Source organism: Equus asinus, chromosome 7 (genome assembly GCF_041296235.1).
Source record: "Equus asinus isolate D_3611 breed Donkey chromosome 7, EquAss-T2T_v2, whole genome shotgun sequence".
Taxonomy (NCBI): Eukaryota; Metazoa; Chordata; class Mammalia; order Perissodactyla; family Equidae; genus Equus; species Equus asinus.
In genome coordinates this window covers 74378429-74396911 of record NC_091796.1, presented here as the reverse complement: position 1 = coordinate 74396911, position 18483 = coordinate 74378429, and the positions used below count along the sequence as shown (strand labels likewise).

The window sequence follows — 18483 nt, the reverse complement described above, 5'->3', positions numbered from 1 at the left end:
TGAGAAGGCCTGTGAGAAGGAGAGGGCCTGACATGTCCTTTATCTTCTTTGGCTTGTTGAACAATTGCTAAGGGATAGACTACACAGAGCTCCCTTTTAAAAACAAAGTGCACAAAATTGTGTAGCCCACTCTGGTTTTGGCTTTAAATCACAATCAAAGCGATGTTTCAAACTAGAGATGCACTTCCTTCCTGTGTTCTCGCTTTGTAGCCTTCTTACTGGAGGTGAGACGAGGCTGAGTGGTGAGGTTGGTTGAGGACAGTTCAGAGGACGCCACAGAGCAGGAGCTGTGCTGCGGGCTGCGTCCCTGTGCTCTGGAGCACTTCGTTGCTGCCACTTTAAACCTTGAACGTCCTCCAGACCCACTGTGCCCAGGCCCCAAGCTTGAGTTCTGTGACCGGCAGGTATTCCATCAGAGCCTTAGGACAGTGGCCCTCAGACCCTGCTGCCTGCCGCCCCCAACCTTGGCTTCCTGGGAACTCCCCAGAGAGGGTGGCCTGGGCACCTTCCTGACTTTGGTGGCAGGTGATGCTTGGCCTCTCCCTGGGCTTCTTTCCCTACCTGCACCAGGATGACGCTGAGCCCAGGTGCCCCGGTTTCACCATGAGGGTGGGGTGAGGGTTCGCAGCTTCTCGGCAGCCTAAGTCCACAAATTCAGATGCAGCTGCTGGAGACCAAGGCGTCAGGTGTTGATGGTCTGAATGTCTTCTTAAGCTACCTGTGAGAACAAAGATGGTGTCATTAGTGAGAGGTTTTTACAATGTTTTCTTCTCAGGTTTCAAAACATGAAATGAAGTTCTATTTAAAGACTATATATTGGAAAAATGTACTATTCATGAAAATATCTGTAATCATCAGTAATCATTTTAATGTACTGTCAGAAGAAAAAAAAAAATTGGCTCAGCAGCTTTCTCTTGGATGTGAGCCATTGTGTTTCCCCGCCCTCCCCCAAGACAGGCCACATCGCTGACAACTCTGCCGCTTACCTGTGGAGACAGACCTATGAGAGAGGCCAGCGTGCCACATGCACTGTGTGGTCCAGGGCACTTTCCCCTGACCAGGACATAACACCTTCTCCCATTGTCCCCTCTCCCCTCTTGATCAAAGCTGCTCTTCCTCCTTGAGAACACTTTGCAGAACCAAGGCTGTTCCCCTTCTCTGGTGACTGCTATCTATCATTGTGAAGATGCTTTATCAAATATTAATACATGGAGGTTAATAATAACCCTCCCCGTGCGGTGCAGTCTGAGTGAGCCATGTTAATAGTCTCCTCCATCTTTGGGACATTTCTGTGGGCTGTCAGCTTTGTTCCCAAGGGCAGGCTCTGACACCAGGCCTTGACCGTGCTTATGGCTCCTGGGAGCAGCAGCCACTCCGCCACCCTCCACTGCGCCCCCCTGCGTGCTGCTTGGCTGAAGAGGTGCCTAGGGTGTTGTTTTCAGAGCATCTGTAGCAGTTGTTCAGGTTCCCATTTTGTCATGTCACTGAGAGAGAATGACAGGGAGGCTGCTAGCAGCCCAGGCTCTGGGAGAAACTAGATCAACCAGGGAATCTCGTTTTACAGTCTGGTGAGATGAGGTAGATAAAATAATCACACGTGTGTCTATATACATATAGACATGTGCATAATGACAGATTGCAGTAAATGCTATAAAGATTTACTGAGAACTGTAAGAGTTTATAACATAACCTGCAGCTTACATCTCATCCAAGGCTGAGTAGGCACTTGTCCTATGAGAGCATGAGGGGAATGGTGGGTGGATATGCAGCTGCAGGCAGGAGCTGCATCACAGAGGGCCTTAGGCCATGGGTATCTTCAGGGGCCTGGCAGGAACCAGCAGGAAACTCAGAAGGGGTGGCTGAGGAGTTTAATGAGGGGATTAGTTGCAAGGGAGTGGCAGGGTTGAAGGTCAAAGGGTGGGAGCCTTTAGCAGGGAGAGCTGTAGGCTCTTAGGACTGGGAGTTGCAGCCTTCAGTAGAGGGCCAGAGGGATGGAGCCGCTCCCAGCCCATCACAGTTCTGTTCACAAGGAAGCGACATGGTTAGGTTTGGTTTTTTAAAGGTGACTCTGCCCTCATTGGGGAGAACAGGTTGTGGGGAGGCTATGCAAAGTCCAGGAAGGAGAAGGTGGTGGCATGAGCCAGCTTGGTGGCCACAGGTGAGGGGAAAGTAGTCCACCCGGTGATACCATTCTTCTGTCCTGCTGCTATCAAGGACTTTCCCTAGGTAGGTGACCTTGGCCAAGGCACTTTTCTGCTCCTCAGGTACTCAGTTTCCTCACCTGTCAAACAAGGGCCTTGACCCAAATGATGCGCAAGGCCTTTCCAGCTCTGGCGACCTGGGAAGAAGCCCCCTGTGGAGCGGTGCTGACCGCGTGCCAGTTTACCCAGAACCCCGGAGCTGTGCTTCCTGGCTTGGGCAAAGGGAATTGATCCTTTTTAGCAAATCAGTGGATTCTCCAGAAATTCTCTCTGTTCATTGAAGTCTAGTCTGAGGCTGAGTCCTAGACCATCCTGACCTCTGGCCTCATGTTCTCAGCCATCGTGGTCTCTCCATGCAGCCACCGCCTGCATGAATGGTAACGGTGCTCGGTGTCTGTGTGGCTGCTTAGTGTTCTGGGTGCTTTTTATCTAGATGATCTTGTTGACCCTTCAACCACTCTAAAGTAGGCAGGGGCTAGCTGTTACGATTCCCCTGTAGAGATGAGGAAGGTCACACCGCAGGAAGTGCTGAGACAGGACTAGAAGCCCAGGGTTTTAAAATCATCCCAGTGCTGTTTGGGCTACCGCACCTGGGCCCTCTTGAATGTCCTTCAGACCTGCATTATCTCCTCCTTCGAGCCTACCCGGGAAGCCCCTTCCCGTATTTCCTTCCACCGCCAGCCTCTTGAGCCTCTTTGATCAAACCCTCGAATTCATTTTTACTTTTGTCTTATAGCCTCTAAATACTATCACCTGCCAGGGCCAGCTGATCCTGGTCCTGCGCTGTTGTCCAGATCAGATCCTGTCATGTCATTTCCATAGTTCACATGTCAGTGGTGTCATGCGGAGACTTCTGCAGCCACCTCAGAGCTGGTTTCCCTGGCTCTGGCCTCACGCTTGTCCAATCCCATTTACATGGGGCAGTTAGAATCATTGTCCTCCAACAAATTTTTAATGACGTATTGCTTTACTTAAGAACCTCCAGGCTCTTCTTTACCTAGAGTATAAAGTTCAGATTCCCTATACTGTCTTTCGACTTCTTGGCTCTGGGTAAGTTAACTGCTCCTCACCTTCAGCCCTCAGACACGCACACTGTATACACAGGCACACACACACACACACACCTGCCGGTTTCCACCGCAGGGGCTTTGAACAAGACCCGCCTGCCTTCTCTGCTGTTCTAAAACTATTATGGTCTTCAAACTTCAGGTGAAAACTAACTTTCAAAAAAAATTAATTTTTTTAAATTTAAACTAGTCTGTGATAACTTGTTTTCTTTCCCTATAACATATAAAGACCCTATTTTATTTAAAAAAACAGTAGGATGATTGCTTTTATATCTTTAAGTATTTTTATTACACAAAAATATATATTTAGTCTTGATAAGATTAGAAAAGCAGAGAAAACTAGAGACATTGTTAGTGTCCCATACAGATATTTCAATGCCTATAAATATATGACTGTATATATATGTGTTAATTTTAAAATGTCTTTATTATTATAATCCTAGAACCTTTTTCACTTACCGTACATTTTGAATATTTTTTCATGATGTCAGTAAATGTGCAGATTATTATTTTAATGATTGTACAGTCTTCCTTTGTATTAATGTACCCCAGTCTAGTTAACCAGCATCTTAGTGTTCAACTCCAGTCACTTTTAAAGTCAGTTTTATGTGCTTTGTTCTTGCATTTGCAGGTCTGTAATAAGCATCCTAAAGTTCTCTTTTAGAATCAGCCCTAGGTAGACTTTAAATCCTTAAGGGCAGGGGAACCATTAAGTGCCTATATGTTCTGGGGACTATTTTTGTTCCATTAATGTCTGTCTATTCCTGTGCTCATACCACACAGTTTCGTTATTATAACTTTATACTGTGCTTTAATATTTCAGAGAAAAAAACACCTGGAAAGCTTGGTCACCCTTTATTAATCTTCTTTTTTGTAATTTTCCTAGCTATTTTTGTTTATCTTTCCAATGAATTTTCTAATCATTTGTCTCGTTCCCCCAATTAATTATGTAATTGTATATTTATTATATATATTGTAGGCAATTATATAATTAAATTATGTAATTTAAATATATTTAAAATAATATTAAGTATATAGATTAATTCAGGGTACATGGACATCTTTATTAAACTGATAAGAACATATACTACACTTGATCTTAGCCAAAGGCTGAGAAGCGATAAAACTGGCATCTTCGTGGTGCTGTTTTCCTATTTGAGAACTGGGAGTGCCTTTCCATTGGTTCAGATCTTTGGTGTGTCTTGGATGCCTTTTAAACTTTTCTTTATATAGATTTTGCACACTTCTGTTTACATTTAAGCTGAAACACACAGTCGTCGTCTTATCAGTGGGAGCCTTACAAGTTAGTATTTCAGGAAATGATCCTGCTATACCTTCCGTGCTTCCTTTTCCTCTAGAATTAAATCTAAGCTTCTTAGCCTTTCACTAGAGGCTTTCACATCCAGTTTAAAACCTCCTTCCATGCGTTTTCTTCCCACCTGTAGCTCCACAGCAGCCGGCCTCTCTGCTGGGTGCCTCCAGTCTCCTGCCCTCCTCCTCTGCCACCCAAAGTGGTTTTCTTCACGAGGCCCCTTGACTACTCCAACTAGAAATGACCTCTGTCCTCTTTGATCCCTGGCCATTTATTGTGTGTGTCATTTATCTGGTAGTTAATCCAATCTGACCGTGTGACAGATTTTGCATTGTTAAAATGAGCTGCCCTTTCTCCCTTGTGCAGCTGCGAGTTAGCTGCTTGTAGGTTTGTGTCTTGTTTCCTCAGCTAGACTCTGAAGCCCTTGGGGACAGCGAGCCTGCCTGTGCTTCCCTGTGTGTTGTGGTAGTCGTAGTGACAGTAACAGTGATAGTAACATTTACGGCCAGCTTTTGGTGTGCCAGGTACTGTTTTAAGCACTTTCCACATATGAACTCACTGATTAATGGATAAATATTTGAGAGTTTTGCTATTGTGGCTTTATTTGACCTCAAACTAAACCTTTGAAGGGGAATGTAAAAGAAAGGTCACCCGGCTACCTAGACAGTAATTCTCGGTAGTAGTTGTGGTCAGAAAGGAAGGTGAGTTTTCTGGGGGAAGCCCTAACATGTAGGGAGGAGTGAGGATGGCCACAGCATGGGAAGGAGGTGGAGAGGAACTGACAGGAATGGAGAGGCCCTGGGCTTGTTGGCGTAGAGGCACGGGTGTTTTCTGAGGTTCTGGAGGCTTTGAGTCAGGCCCTGCTGGTAGACTTGCCTCGTTTCCTGCACTGGACGGGCTAGGGCTCTGGAAATAAAGCCTGGCCCCTGGCAGGGCTTTGCTGAGGCCTCTTTTCCACAGGGGGTCCCTGCAGGATGGCCCAGGTCCTCTGGTGACAGCAGGACCAATGCACAGCCGCCTCCCCAGCCTGTCTGTGCACCCACCTCTGGGCCACCCACCTCTCCTGCACTTGGAAGACTCCTGATGGGCGACTGGGGCATGCTGGGAATGAATGTGCTGAGCGTGCCAATGTGGAGCAGCCGGAGTGAACAAGCTAATGGAGTTAGTCCCCACCCCCGGGCCTTTTCTGTCCTTAGGATCATTATTGGCCTCACGGTATCTTTCCCACCTCTTAACACTGCAGGTGTTTCAGGGTCCTGGGGATTCTGGGCAGTTTCACCCCAGCCTTCACGTAAAAGGAGGCTGCTCGCCTAGGCTCTGAACCTGCGGCTCTAACATTCTGAGGTCTCGGAGGCGGCCTTGGTGTGTTGAAAACTGGGGAGATCTAAGGGTGATTTATGTGCACTGGTACATGGGCCGGCCCAGCATCCTAGAATGAAATTCCACATCCCCAGCTAAAATCACCTCCTTACCCTTTGCCAATCACAAATAAATGGGTCTCAGCACCCATGCCCTGAAATTTGGGGATTCTTAAAGACAAGAAAATAAGAAAGGGCTTTACTTTTTTGAGACACTTACCTCTAAAGGGGCTCAAAATTTCAGCCCCTTTGTCAAAGCTCCACCGCCGATTGGAAGGGTGAACCTCTTCAAGAACAGATCTGATGGGGCTGGCTCTGTGGAACCCAAACATGCCCCAGAATAAATGCGATCGCTTTCCATCCACTATATCATCAACACTTTAGTTACACTTTGCTGAAGCTGTCCTTGGAATCAGGAAAGTGGTTACATTTGCAGCTGACACCAGAGTAAGGGAGCTTCCCCTTGAAACTTTGCCCAGAGGCCCAGAATGAATGAATGCCTTCCTAATTTTATATTTACTTAAGATTTGTATAGTCAACAGTAGTATTTTTCCTCTTCCTTGGAAGTCTTATTTAGATGTCTGTCATAGAATTCTTTCTATGTGACGCCAGCACTCCTATTTATTATACAGTATGTCTGCCTCAAGGAGAGGCAATATGTCTGCCTATCCCCTCCTTGAATTCCCCGCCTCCACCCAGAGCCCAGCACCTAACGGTTATACAGTAAACATTTGCTGAATGAATGAATAAGTGAGTAAAGGCCCTAAGTTCCTAACACTAAAATAGCCACGCAGTATGAGAGAATTGGATGCTGTGAGCCAGAGGAACCGCCAGCTTTATACCCTTGAGGCCGTACTGGCTGGGCAGCTCTTTTTGTTGTTGTTAAATTAGATATTTAATAATTTATGAAGTCAGCCCTTCCACAGTTTGGGCTCAGTTGAGCACACGTAGCCCGCTCCCACGGTGCAGGCTCCTCCTGGCTGGGCTGCTCTGAGTCTGCCCTGGCCCCGACAGACCCCCACGCTTGCTCCCCAGGGATCCTCCCTGGCCAGAGGCTCAGCTGACACTGCCGGGTCAGCTCCTGCCTGGAATCCTCAAGCAAAGTGCCCTGAAGCCAGTTGCCACAGACTGTTCACTAAACCCACAGGACAGGGTCACTCCTCTTCCTTTCTTCTCCTCCTTCGTCTCTGTCTTTTCTGCCACTCTCTTTCTTTCTTTATTTTTCACTCCTCCCTCTTTATTTCTGTTATCCCAGCCATCTGTCCTCTCCCTAGCATGTTCAAGCTTCCCAGCCCTAACTGGACAGCCCTAGCCTTTATTTGCACAGAAGTGCTAAGTGGGACCCCACCTGAGCTGGTACAGAAGCCTGGTTTGGGCTGATGCCGATTTGGGGTGGGGGGTGTCATGTCATGTCAACTTCTCAGGTCTGAAGATGGAGAACCCTGCCTGTCATCCTGGGGGTGAGAAAGATAGCATAATCCATGGACAGCCCCCAGCCAAGCCTCCATGGTCCCTAACCCCGTGTGGGTCGTCCACTCCCATAGTCTCACTCTTTCCTTGCTCATCATCTCCTCTACCTACCAGGAGCTCCTTGAGGACAGGCAGTTTATCTTACTTCATGTATCATCAGGCTAGCACAGGCCTGCCACCAATAGGAGCCAAATAAATGTCTGTGCTGTTAGCTACACTACAGCTCTGGAGCACCTACTGTGTGCCAGGCTCCAGGCCTTGGGGATATAGAGTGAACAAGACAGACAGACTTCCCTGGGCTAAAGGAGCCCAGGCTTGCAGGAGAGACAGACAGACTTCCAAGTAATACGAGTGTGAAGCGAGACAGAAAAGAGAAATGCAAACGGAGGGGTCTGGGCACACAGGGGAGACCTGACCCAGGCTAGGGGTCAGGAAAAGCTTTCTGGAGAAGCACTGTTTACACTGACTCCTAAGGGATGATGAGGAGTTAGGTGTAGGGAGTAGGGTGGGGTGGAGGGGCCAAGAGAAACCATTCTGGGCAGAGGGAGTATTGGGTGGATGGGTGAACCTGGCATTGGAATCTGAGCTCACTGGCACAGTGGTGAAGAGCATTCTGACGGGCACAGGGAAACAGATGGCTGAATTAGGGGTGTCTTGATACTGTGCATAGAATGTGGTTGTGGCATTACCTCTTCATTGCCCCACTCATGGCACGTGGACCCCATGTAGCCAGAAGGTAACACCCTGATCACAAACACTCCCAGGAAGGGGGTGGAATAGATCCATCAAGCTCTCTGCCAGGGATGAGGGGACTTGGGATTAAGGTAAAACCCTTTGGCCCCATGTTATCGTACATTGACCTTGCCAACCTTGGGTACCTGACCCAGGACTCTTTCCCCCCACAGATGAGCGGGAAGTTGTTCAGAAGAAGACCTTCACGAAATGGGTGAACTCGCACCTGGCTCGTGTGCCCTGCCGCATCACGGACCTCTACAGGGACCTGCGGGATGGGCGGATGCTCATCAGGCTGCTGGAGGTGCTCTCTGGAGAGACGCTGGTAAAGCCCCTTTCTGTGCTGTGGCTCCTTTCCTGGGGTTCTGGACTGGTGCTATGTCCCCTCTTTAGGAAAGACATGGTCTGGGGGTATCTCCAGTTCTCACGGCCTTCCAAAGCTTTCTCTCTCTTCTTCTGGAAGGTTTCAATACTTAATGAGGCAAGGTGTCCACTTGGCTGACTGGGTTCTTTGACCTCTTCTCAGAATTTCTTGCCTCCTCCTGGCCACTCCCACCCCTTCATGCTTCTCCCAAAAGCCATGCCAAGCTCTTGACTTTCTCCACTTGGGGTCTGGGCATCTGTGGCTGCCCTGCAGTGGGCCCACCCTCAGCCTCCTCACACACGCTAAGTTGGATTCCATTACCTAGCTGGAGAAATTTGCATGCTTGGAACCAAGAGGAAAGCATTAGAAGATATTTTCCTATATGTTCTATCACTCTTACAAGTGGAAATTTATTACAGGCCCCTCAGTTGTAACCTACCTGGCAGTAATGTTGCGCCTGAGGAAGAACTAGATTAAGGTTCATGTTTTGCTCAGATATTTCTATTGTGACCTTGGGCCTATCACGCAGGACCTTCTTTGCCTCATTTCCCCCATGTGTAAAATGGGGGAAAAGATACCTGTAACTGATGAAGGACTCTAAGATCCTTGGTGTTTGAATGAAAGGTCCTACCTTTTTCTGTTGCATTTTCAACTCCAGACTGAAGTCCTGCCTCTTACCTTGCATTGAAAGCCCACTAGAGAGAGTGACCACTGGAACCCTTCAGATCATGTGATTACTCATCAATGGTGGTCCCCTTGAGTTTTGGCTGGGGTCATTTGGGGATGGAGAGAAAGGATTATGGTATGGACTTATTATCAATCACCAAACTAAAAGCCACTCTTATCACCAACTAGCAGTAAATAGTTCTTAGAACTGTGCCTGGCACACAGTACGTGCTCAGTTAACCATCTGTTGTGTTGTTGTGTTTGAATGCCATCTGTCAGCCCTCAGAAGGCTTTGCTCAGGCCCGGGCGTGGTACCTATGTGGACTGGTTGCAGAAAGAATGGGGTTGAAAAGTGTCAAGGAATGAGCGTAGGAGTCAGGGTTTGGGCAGGAAGGTGGAAGGTGGATGCTGATGACAGGAGCTATGTCCAGCCTGTAACTACCTTTGGGGTGACCACTCCACACCCACGGGGGCCAATGCTGTCTCTCAGCCAAGGCCCACAAAGGGGAAGATGCGCATCCACTGCCTGGAGAATGTGGACAAGGCCCTGCAGTTCCTCAAGGAGCAGCGTGTGCACCTGGAGAACATGGGCTCCCACGACATCGTGGATGGCAACCACCGCCTGGTCCTGGGCCTCATCTGGACCATCATCCTACGCTTCCAGGTGGGTTCTGGGGGTGAGGAGGCAGAGGGAGTGGAGGGAGCCTCTCTGGGCTGGACAAGGCTTGGGAATCTTACAAAATGCTGAAAAAGTGTGAGCATTTGTGCACGTTCTGGAAGGCTAGAAACCTGTCCAGTGGGACGATGCTTGTAGGAAGGAGTGACCATCTTCGGCATCGCGAATCATGGAAGCTCAGGGTGAGCCGTTCCATCAGTAGTGTAGTCTTTTGAGGGAGAGGATAGAAATTAGTGGCTGGGCTGAGATCTGCCTGAAAGATCTACTTTTTTTCTCTCTCTTTTTTTAAATTGAGGTCATAATAGTTTATAACATTGTGAAATTTCAGTTGTACATTATTATCTGTCAGTCACCATATAAATGTGCCCCTTTACCCCTTATGTCCATCCCCCAGCTCCCTTCCCCTCTGGTGACCACTAATCTGTTCTCTTTGTCCGTGTGTTAGTTTCTTCCCCGTGTGAGTGAAATCCTACGGTGTTTGTCTTTCTCTGGCTTATTTCGCTTAACCTAATACCCTCAAGGTCCATCCTTGTAACACAAGGTCCAGGCATAACTTTTTGGTTTTTGAAATAGTTTTATTGAGAAGGTGCAAAAACAGTGCAGAAGATCTGCTTTTCCGTGTTTCAGTCAGAAACTTTTCTCTTCCTGCCCTGAAATTCAAGGTTCAGATTGTTGGTAAGGAAATTAGAAGGTGCGAGAGAAGGAGAGCAGGGTTTTCCACCTGCTGGTTCGGGGACAGAAAGAACCCAGTGGGAGGAGGGAAGGGCAGGGAGGAGGAGGAGAGCACAAAATTTGCAGACTGAAGATCTCATCTAAGTGGTCTTGGGTGTCCAGTCTCACTCGGTGTGGATACATACAATTAAAGAGTAATAACAGCAGAATTGAGAAGAATGGAAAGGCGGGAGGTGCTACTAATCAAAATATAATACCTTCCAACGTCTGTGTTGTTCATGGCCTTGCGGGGCATCATATCTCCCGAGGAGGAATCAAGGTGTCTTGTCATTTATTCTCAGCACCCTGTTAGAGTTATCAAGGTAGAGCTGTCTCCTCTGGCAGAGGAAGCTGTCCCTGTACCGTTGCAGCTGACTAAGGCAGGGAAAGAGGCCCTGGGAGGCAGGGCCTCAGGGTGTGGTGTTGCTGCAGGGCTGGCCATGCAGATGGGATGGCTGTGGAAGAGGAAAATGGGGAGCCTTCCAGGGAGAGCAGCAAGGCACTGAGCCACATGCAAATCTAATTCCTCTCCCTCTTGTTCCTGCACCCCCAGATTCAGGACATTGTTGTCCAAACTCAAGAAGGTCGTGAGACGCGCTCAGCCAAGGATGCGTTGCTGTTATGGTGTCAGATGAAGACGGCAGAGTATGCCCTGGGAACCAGCCACTACCATGTCCCTCCCCCCTTGCTCCCTGCAAGCATTGTCGTCCCCAAGGGACATAGACATCATCACCCAGAACTATAGCAGCTTCCACGTAACTGATGCAGAGTCTATCCTGACCTGATTCTTTGAGGCCTGGAATACAGGATTCCTTTCCAGCATTGCCTGGGTCAGACGTAGGGTCTATTGGGTGTGAGTCTCTTGAGCCCACCTTATGGGGGAGCCTCTTTGTCTGGCTTAACTGCTGCCCTCATGTTGAAGCAGCTTGAGAAGGGATGGGTCCATTCCTTTCCTGGTATATTGGCCCCCCACTTCATATACTTGTTTGGGACCCCAAAAGAATCGATTTCTTAGGTCTTAATGTTTCTCTTGGCTGCAGCTATCCCCAAGTCAAGGTCACTGACTTCACCACCAGCTGGAAAGATGGCCTGGCCTTTAATGCCCTGATCCACAAACATCGGTAAGAGGGAGGAGGGGGCTGTGGGAATGAGGCAGAATCCCTGGGGGTATTTCGACACGTTGCGCTCAACCTATAGATTACAGTTCAAGCTTCTAGTCACGCCCACATGTCCCCACATGCTGACGCTCACAGCTGCCCCCTGCTCTGCTCCCATCTCCTCCTTCTACTTCTCCTGCCGAGCTGCCTGCATCTGCCAGTGTCTTTGCTTCATGCCAGGCTGCCCTGTTGGTGGGGGTGCTGTGGCCGCTTTCTTCTAACAGTCTGGCTTCATCCCCAGGCCCGACCTGATTGACTTTGATAAGCTGAAGGACTCCAATGCCCGACACAACCTAGAGCATGCGTTTGACGTGGCTGAGCATCAGCTGGGCATCATCCCGCTCCTGGACCCTGAAGGTGAGCTGCCACCCATTCCTTTACTGTGACAGTGGGAGATGGTGCCCACTGTGCTAGAGGGAGTGCCAGACTGTCTAGGCCAAGTGCAAGGCGAGCTGTGGGCACAGCGAGGGGATGGTGGCCGGGCCTGGCTCCACCCGAGGCCTGCTCTTCAGGTCTAAGTTGGTTCCTGACACTTTGCTTGGCCCAGGAAAAGTGTAGTAGTCTTTGGATCTTTCTTTTTTCTTCTTGTGGTCCTAATATGGATTTCATCCTCTCGCTAAAATCACAGACCCATTACTCTTCCATTCTTGCCCACTGGTTGTCACTTGGTGCCTATAGTTGAATTTCGTGCAGAGGAATGGGAGATAAACCGTCTGAGCTCTGCATTTCTGACTTCCATTTTGGTCCTGAGAGCACACCCTTTTCCCTTGCAGATGTCTTCACAGAAAACCCTGATGAGAAATCCATTATTACCTACGTGGTAGCATTTTACCACTACTTCTCCAAGATGAAGGTGCTGGCGGTGGAGGGCAAGCGCGTCGGCAAGGTACCCAGCTGTTCCGTAACCAGACTGTCACCTCTGTTCCCTGTTTGCCACACCCAGGCCCTGAGTGAGATGTTCCCTTTCCATCCTGAGAGCTTCATGTCTGGTCCCAGCTGTGGTGGGGTTTGTGGATCACCCCCGCCAACTTCCTCTGAAGCCGGGCATTGCCAAGTTCCTGTTTCCCAAGCTGAGTTCCAAAGCAAGTTGATGGTCTGTCCTAAAAGTTGTCATAGCCTGCAGCTCTGAGCCCGTTTTCCACCCTCAGACCCAAGTCTCATGAACATTTCCACAGGAACAAAATGGGCTTTTATCTTCTGATTTATGGTGGATTCAGGCCCCTTAGGTGCCCATGGTATACCAGGCATCCACCCCACTGGACAGGCCCTCAGGCCAGATTCCTTTCCCCTCTGGGTCCTTAGCTCCTTGAGCACAGGAACCATTTCTCATTCATCTTTGTGCACCTGGTGTTTAGCAAAGATGGTGCCTGGAAGCCCTTAATTTCTAATATGCATTTTAAAATAAACAAGACCTTGGCCCCTCTAGGGGCTGATGTCCTAGCACAGTGATCTTACCAATCTCTTGCAGGGTTAAGGGAAGCGGGGAGCTGCTCCTGAGCTCCAAGCAGGACCAGCTCCCTGCTGATGTTGCCAGTGCATGAGGAGGACTTCACCCACTGCCAGTCCACTCCTTCCGCCTTAGCCACAGTCTTGGGCTCAGGGAACAAACCCAACATAGAATGCTCCAGGGCCTGAGAGAGGGAGCCCACCTTGATTGTGGTCCCCACTGTCCTTCTGATGACTGAGTAACAAGGTGATTTCCTAGGTAATTGACCATGCCATTGACACTGAGAAGATGATTGAAAAGTACAGCGGGCTGGCCTCAGACCTGCTCACCTGGATCGAGCAGACCATCACTGTCCTGAACAGCCGCAAGTTTGCCAACTCCCTGGCTGGCGTCCAGCAGCAGCTGCAGGCCTTCAGCACCTATCGTACCACAGAGAAGCCGCCCAAGTAAGGCCCTGGCACTCGGGAGGGTAGTCAACCGTGGCTGAGAAACCAACTGCCAAAAGGTAGAGCCAGGCTCTGGGCCTTGAGAAGTGTATCTGGGAGGCATATCCTAGAGATTAGGGAGCTTCACCTCTGTCGCCTAGTTCATCCCTTCCTTGCCCCCCTGCTCCTGAGCCGTCAGCCTATAGGAAATGGGCATCGATGAATAACCCCCAACTCATAGCCAAAGAAAGTCCTTTCCCAGATCCCTGAAGGGGAATAGGAGTGAAATCCCAGGCTTCCGAGTCTCTTAAAGAACCAGTGCTAGAAAGTTCCTCTCTTGTCTGTGCACTGAGCCACAGGTTTGTTTTGTGGTAATGACCTCTATTCTCAGCCCCAGAGCCCTCAGTGTAGGGGCTTTTTGATCATCAAGTACATGCTTGTTTTTCTCTCCCCTCTGTCACTGCTCATCAGTAGAGCACTTAGCTTGCCTCTTGGGAGGCTGCTCCACTCCAGTGTGTGCAGGGCCTGCACACGTGCACACACAATGCACATGTGCGCACACACACACATACACATCAGGCATTCCAGCTCGCCTACTTTTAGCTTGTTCAGCTCTCCTGAAACCTATTTCTAGCTCCTCACTGGTACCCTCTGCCTTGTTCCTCCCCCGCTCATCTTCCACACTCTTCATTCATGACTCTCAAACAGGGAAAGGTGAGACACAGAGTCTAGAATGCACTATAAACAAGTAGCTGATTTCTGGTCTGACACTAACCCATTTTTAAAGTCCTAAATTCATGACAGATAACATCCTCTGTGCGTCTACTAGGCACTACACACAGGGGTGATATCTCTTGGCTATGTAGGTTGCACCCAGGGCCACAACTCTCTTGAAGTGCCTGTGAGCAGTCAGATCTATTAGGCTGGCCTCAGGGTGGGGACCCTGCTTACACCCGATCCTCACCTGCCATGTGGAGGATGTAGAAGTGGGTAAATACCTGCATTCATGCAGAAATGTGAAAGTGCCCAGTCACCTGGAGCTTGGACCCCAAGTTCCAGGCATCCATCCTGCTGCCAGTTCTCATCTCCTACACCTGAAGTCTTCCCGGAGCCCAGCCTTTCCGCCTCCCTGGGAAGGATTTGGCCTTCAGGGCTTGTCAGGAGAGCTGGCTCATTAGTACTCAGATGAAAGTTGCTTTCAGTGCAATATGTTCCTATGCGGATAACGCTGCTTTTAAGCTTTTACTGACTCACTCAATAAAAAACTGACAGAAGTGCATCAGAAGCCTTCATCATTTGCAGAACAGGGGAGAGTTTCTTTCTATCGACTGGTAAAACTTGATATCTACAGGAATTACCAGAATACTGCAGTTAGCCATTCCCCTGTGGAAGCAAATGATAAGCAAACGCTGTGGTGGCTGCTGTGTTTGCTCTGCTTTGTACTGTAAAGACTCACCCCCATTAGGTCTCTGTTGGCGCGGATGATAGATGCTTTAGAAGGGAAGTAGACCTATAGACCCCTTTACTTTTCTTGTTTTTAAGGGAAATACGCTTTGCTATCCAAGCTCCAAGATTCCAGGGTTCCATGCTGACTTTGGCAAAAAAATTAGCTCTTAGGATCTTGACACAAATCTCCTTTCCTCTGCTTTGTTGACAGGTTTCAGGAGAAGGGGAATCTGGAGGTCCTACTTTTTACCATCCAGTCCCGGATGAGAGCCAACAATCAGAAAGTGTACACGCCACATGATGGGAAACTAGTGTCTGACATCAACCGGGTATGGCAGCATTTTCCATTACATGTTCCAGTGGGTTGGCTGAGTTCCTGATAAGGGCAGAGGGAGTGGTCACTGGACAGGGTTAAACCAAGCCACTTTCTTTGGTGTTATTAATGGCACCTGCTGGCTATTTGAGGGCACTGTCTGAACCTAGTTCTGAGAAGTCCAACTCCACCAACATCCATCAATTCAGCCCCCTATTCAGATGCCCAGAATCCATGTTTTTAGAGCCAAGTGTATAGCCTATTCTCTATAGAACCTTGAGTATCTTGGAGTATGGAATATTAACTACCCATAACAGAAAGGAAATGCCTTATGCCATTTCAAAGGTTTGAAGGCTTAACACCCCACCTGGAAGTTCAAATAGAATGGAGATAGCCATTCAGTCAGTAAGAATGTACTGAGCACCCACAGAGGAAACTAACATTATATTAGGCCAAGAATCTGAGGCAGGTGTAGGGGAAGAGGGAACTGGGAGGTCATGACCAGTGCTCCTCGACCTTTGATCGTCCAGACATGAAGGGCAGAAGGCTGCTCTGAACTTGAATCTGCCACCACCTCTCCCGGGAGCATGATTTCTGAAATCACTCAGTGTCAGGCGAGAGGTGGAACCCCCAAACCCAGGTGTTCCTCTTGTGCCCCAGGAATTCTCTGTCCCTCCTGCAGGCCTGGGAAAGCCTGGAGGAAGCTGAATATCGGCGAGAGCTGGCCCTGAGAAATGAGCTCATTCGGCAGGAGAAGCTAGAGCAGCTGGCCCGGCGCTTTGACCGAAAGGCCGCGATGAGAGAGACGTGGCTCAATGAAAACCAGCGCCTTGTGGCTCAGGTGGAGGGGCGGGAGGTGGTCTGAGGATGGCAGGAGAGGGGAGGCTTTCCAGAGCCGCTAGCAGTCAGCTGGGCTGCAGTCCAGGCTGGCCTCTCAGCAGCAGCAGGATAAGCCTCTCGCAGGCCTTGCAGCCCTGCTCCCCGTGACTAGGGGGGACCAAGATTCACATCAGGGGAAGAACTCTCCAGGATTTACTAAGTCTCATTTTTAGGAACAAGCATCACAATCCAAAAATGACCCTGAGGTTGTCTTCTGTGAGCCAGGGGCATCAACTAAAGCCAGGGATCGAGTTGACATTGAACACTGGTCCTCAGGGGACATGATGAACACAGAGTGCGCCTCGTGTGTGTCAGACATGCCTTCTGGACTCTGACCTCTAGGACAGTGTCATATTTCACTAGCTAAAAATTGGCCCCAGGGCTGATTCTCCATGAGAGCACCTGTTCCTTCCCACTTGGAGCTTGGAATCAAATTAAATTCCATCTAGAAAGGGGAAAGCGAGTGTTCTGAGAGAATTGGAGGGTGTGCGTGCACCCTAGATAGCGTGGGGGCAGGCCATCTGTTTACAGCTGCGTGGAGTCCTGGGGAGAAGCCCCTTCCTGCCCAGAAGCAGGCAGGTCCACTCGAGGCAGGGTGGTGAGTGCCAGCGGGCCTCAAAAGGGCTCAGTTGGTAACAACACACAGCATTCCCACACGTGTGGCACAGTGAGCAAAATCTTGAGCTTCTTTTAAAGGTTCTTGTGAGAGATTTAGTTTCCAGAACTTAGCTCTGATAATATTGGCTGAAAAAGACGGCAGGACTAACTCCTTGGGAATGGGCTGGCTTTCCCAGGTAGCAGTTGTTCTGAAGGGACCTGCCGTGTCTCTGCAACTGGGATGAGCCAAGGGGAGCCTGACTGAGCTGCCTGTTTTCTTCCTGTGGGCAGGACAACTTTGGGTATGACCTGGCAGCCGTGGAGGCCGCGAAGAAGAAGCACGAGGCCATCGAGACGGACACAGCCGCCTACGAGGAGCGAGTGAGGGCCCTGGAGGACCTGGCCCAGGAGCTGGAGAAGGAGAATTACCACGACCAGAAGCGCATCACGGCCCGCAAGGACAATATCCTGCGCCTGTGGAACTACCTGCAGGAGCTGCTGCAGTCCCGGCGCCAGAGACTCGAGACAACCCTGGCGCTGCAGAAGCTCTTCCAGGATATGCTGCACAGCATCGACTGGATGGATGACATCAAGGTGGGCCCTGGGACCCATCCCCCATGCCCCTGGTTCCCCTCTGGCCTCAATGCTGGCCCTGCACTTAGGGTATGCCTCCTTAGATGCCCCTCCAGCCAATCATGTCTGAGTCAGAATGGACAAACAGGCAGCACGGTGTCTGGCTGCATCTGCCTGTTGACTTCTTGGCTCACTGGGCTCCAGACAAGTCACCAGCCCAGGTCCCCTGTCTCCCCAGTGATCAAGAAATCTGGGGTTCGTAGTAGGACAGGTGCCAACCTGCAGGACCCAGAAGAGATAGACATTAATCAGGAGTGTGGAGACTCAGGCCCCGAGTAATCACAATTTGACTGGTTAGAATCCAGACCTCCCCCGATAGGGGCAGCCAGGAAGTCTGAATCTCCTCTCCCTCTACCACCGTGGCTCTTAACTGAGGACGCACATCAGAGTGACCATGGAACTTTCTAAAAATACACATGCCCAGGCCCAAACCTAGGGCAGATGCAGGAGATCAAGTATGGGGCCTGAGCTGTAAGATGATCCATGAATGATTCTGATGGGCACCCCTAGTAGGAGCTCCTGCTCTGTAGCTTCTTCCATATTGAACAGCAGCCATTTTCCAGCTGCCCCTGACTCACCCTGGCCCTGAGACCATGGATACTCCATTTGGACGGGTCTCTTCTAGCATGTAGGTCTCTTCACCTCTCCTCGATCCCTCTACCCTGTCTGTCCTCTTTGCCAGGCTCACCTCTTGTCTGCCGAGTTTGGGAAACACTTGTTGGAGGTCGAGGACTTGCTACAGAAGCACAAGTTGATGGAGGCTGACATCGCCATCCAAGGGGACAAAGTGAAGGCCATCATCGCAGCTACCCGGCAGTTCACTGAGGGGAACGGTGAGACCGCAATATCTCCCTGTTGAGGCCTCTAGCTCAGTGCTCCAGCACCCCGGCTTGGATAAATCTAGCTTTAGAATTCTGCTTCTTTCATCAACTAATGGTGCAAGAAAGAAGCTTGAGGGATAGCAAAACTCTCCAGCGAGCAGGCCACTGCTTTGGTATCTATAATCAGAAGGTGTTAATAAGCACCAAT

At 49.7% G+C, this 18483-nt stretch overlaps 1 protein-coding gene and 1 pseudogene across 5 annotated transcripts in view; one reads left to right on the top strand and one right to left on the bottom strand.

Annotated features, from left to right (window-relative positions):
• The window catches only part of SPTB (spectrin beta, erythrocytic), a 114082-nt gene that overhangs the window by 56612 nt on the left and 38987 nt on the right, over positions 1-18483 (top strand). For 4 of the 5 annotated variants that reach the window (XM_014862605.3, XM_044773758.2, XM_044773759.2 and 1 more), the window contains 11 exons: positions 8314-8465; positions 9661-9834; positions 11111-11202; positions 11598-11678; positions 11956-12071; positions 12488-12600; positions 13420-13607; positions 15244-15361; positions 16028-16186; positions 17113-17415; positions 18137-18287. In XM_014862605.3, coding sequence (XP_014718091.3) covers positions 8314-8465; positions 9661-9834; positions 11111-11202; positions 11598-11678; positions 11956-12071; positions 12488-12600; positions 13420-13607; positions 15244-15361; positions 16028-16186; positions 17113-17415; positions 18137-18287 — 1647 coding nt within the window. The remainder of the gene's footprint in view (positions 1-8313; positions 8466-9660; positions 9835-11110; positions 11203-11597; positions 11679-11955; positions 12072-12487; positions 12601-13419; positions 13608-15243; positions 15362-16027; positions 16187-17112; positions 17416-18136; positions 18288-18483) is intronic. The other variant, XM_070513783.1, reaches the window with a different exon arrangement.
• On the bottom strand, positions 4269-4390 carry LOC123287533 (U2 spliceosomal RNA; annotated as a pseudogene).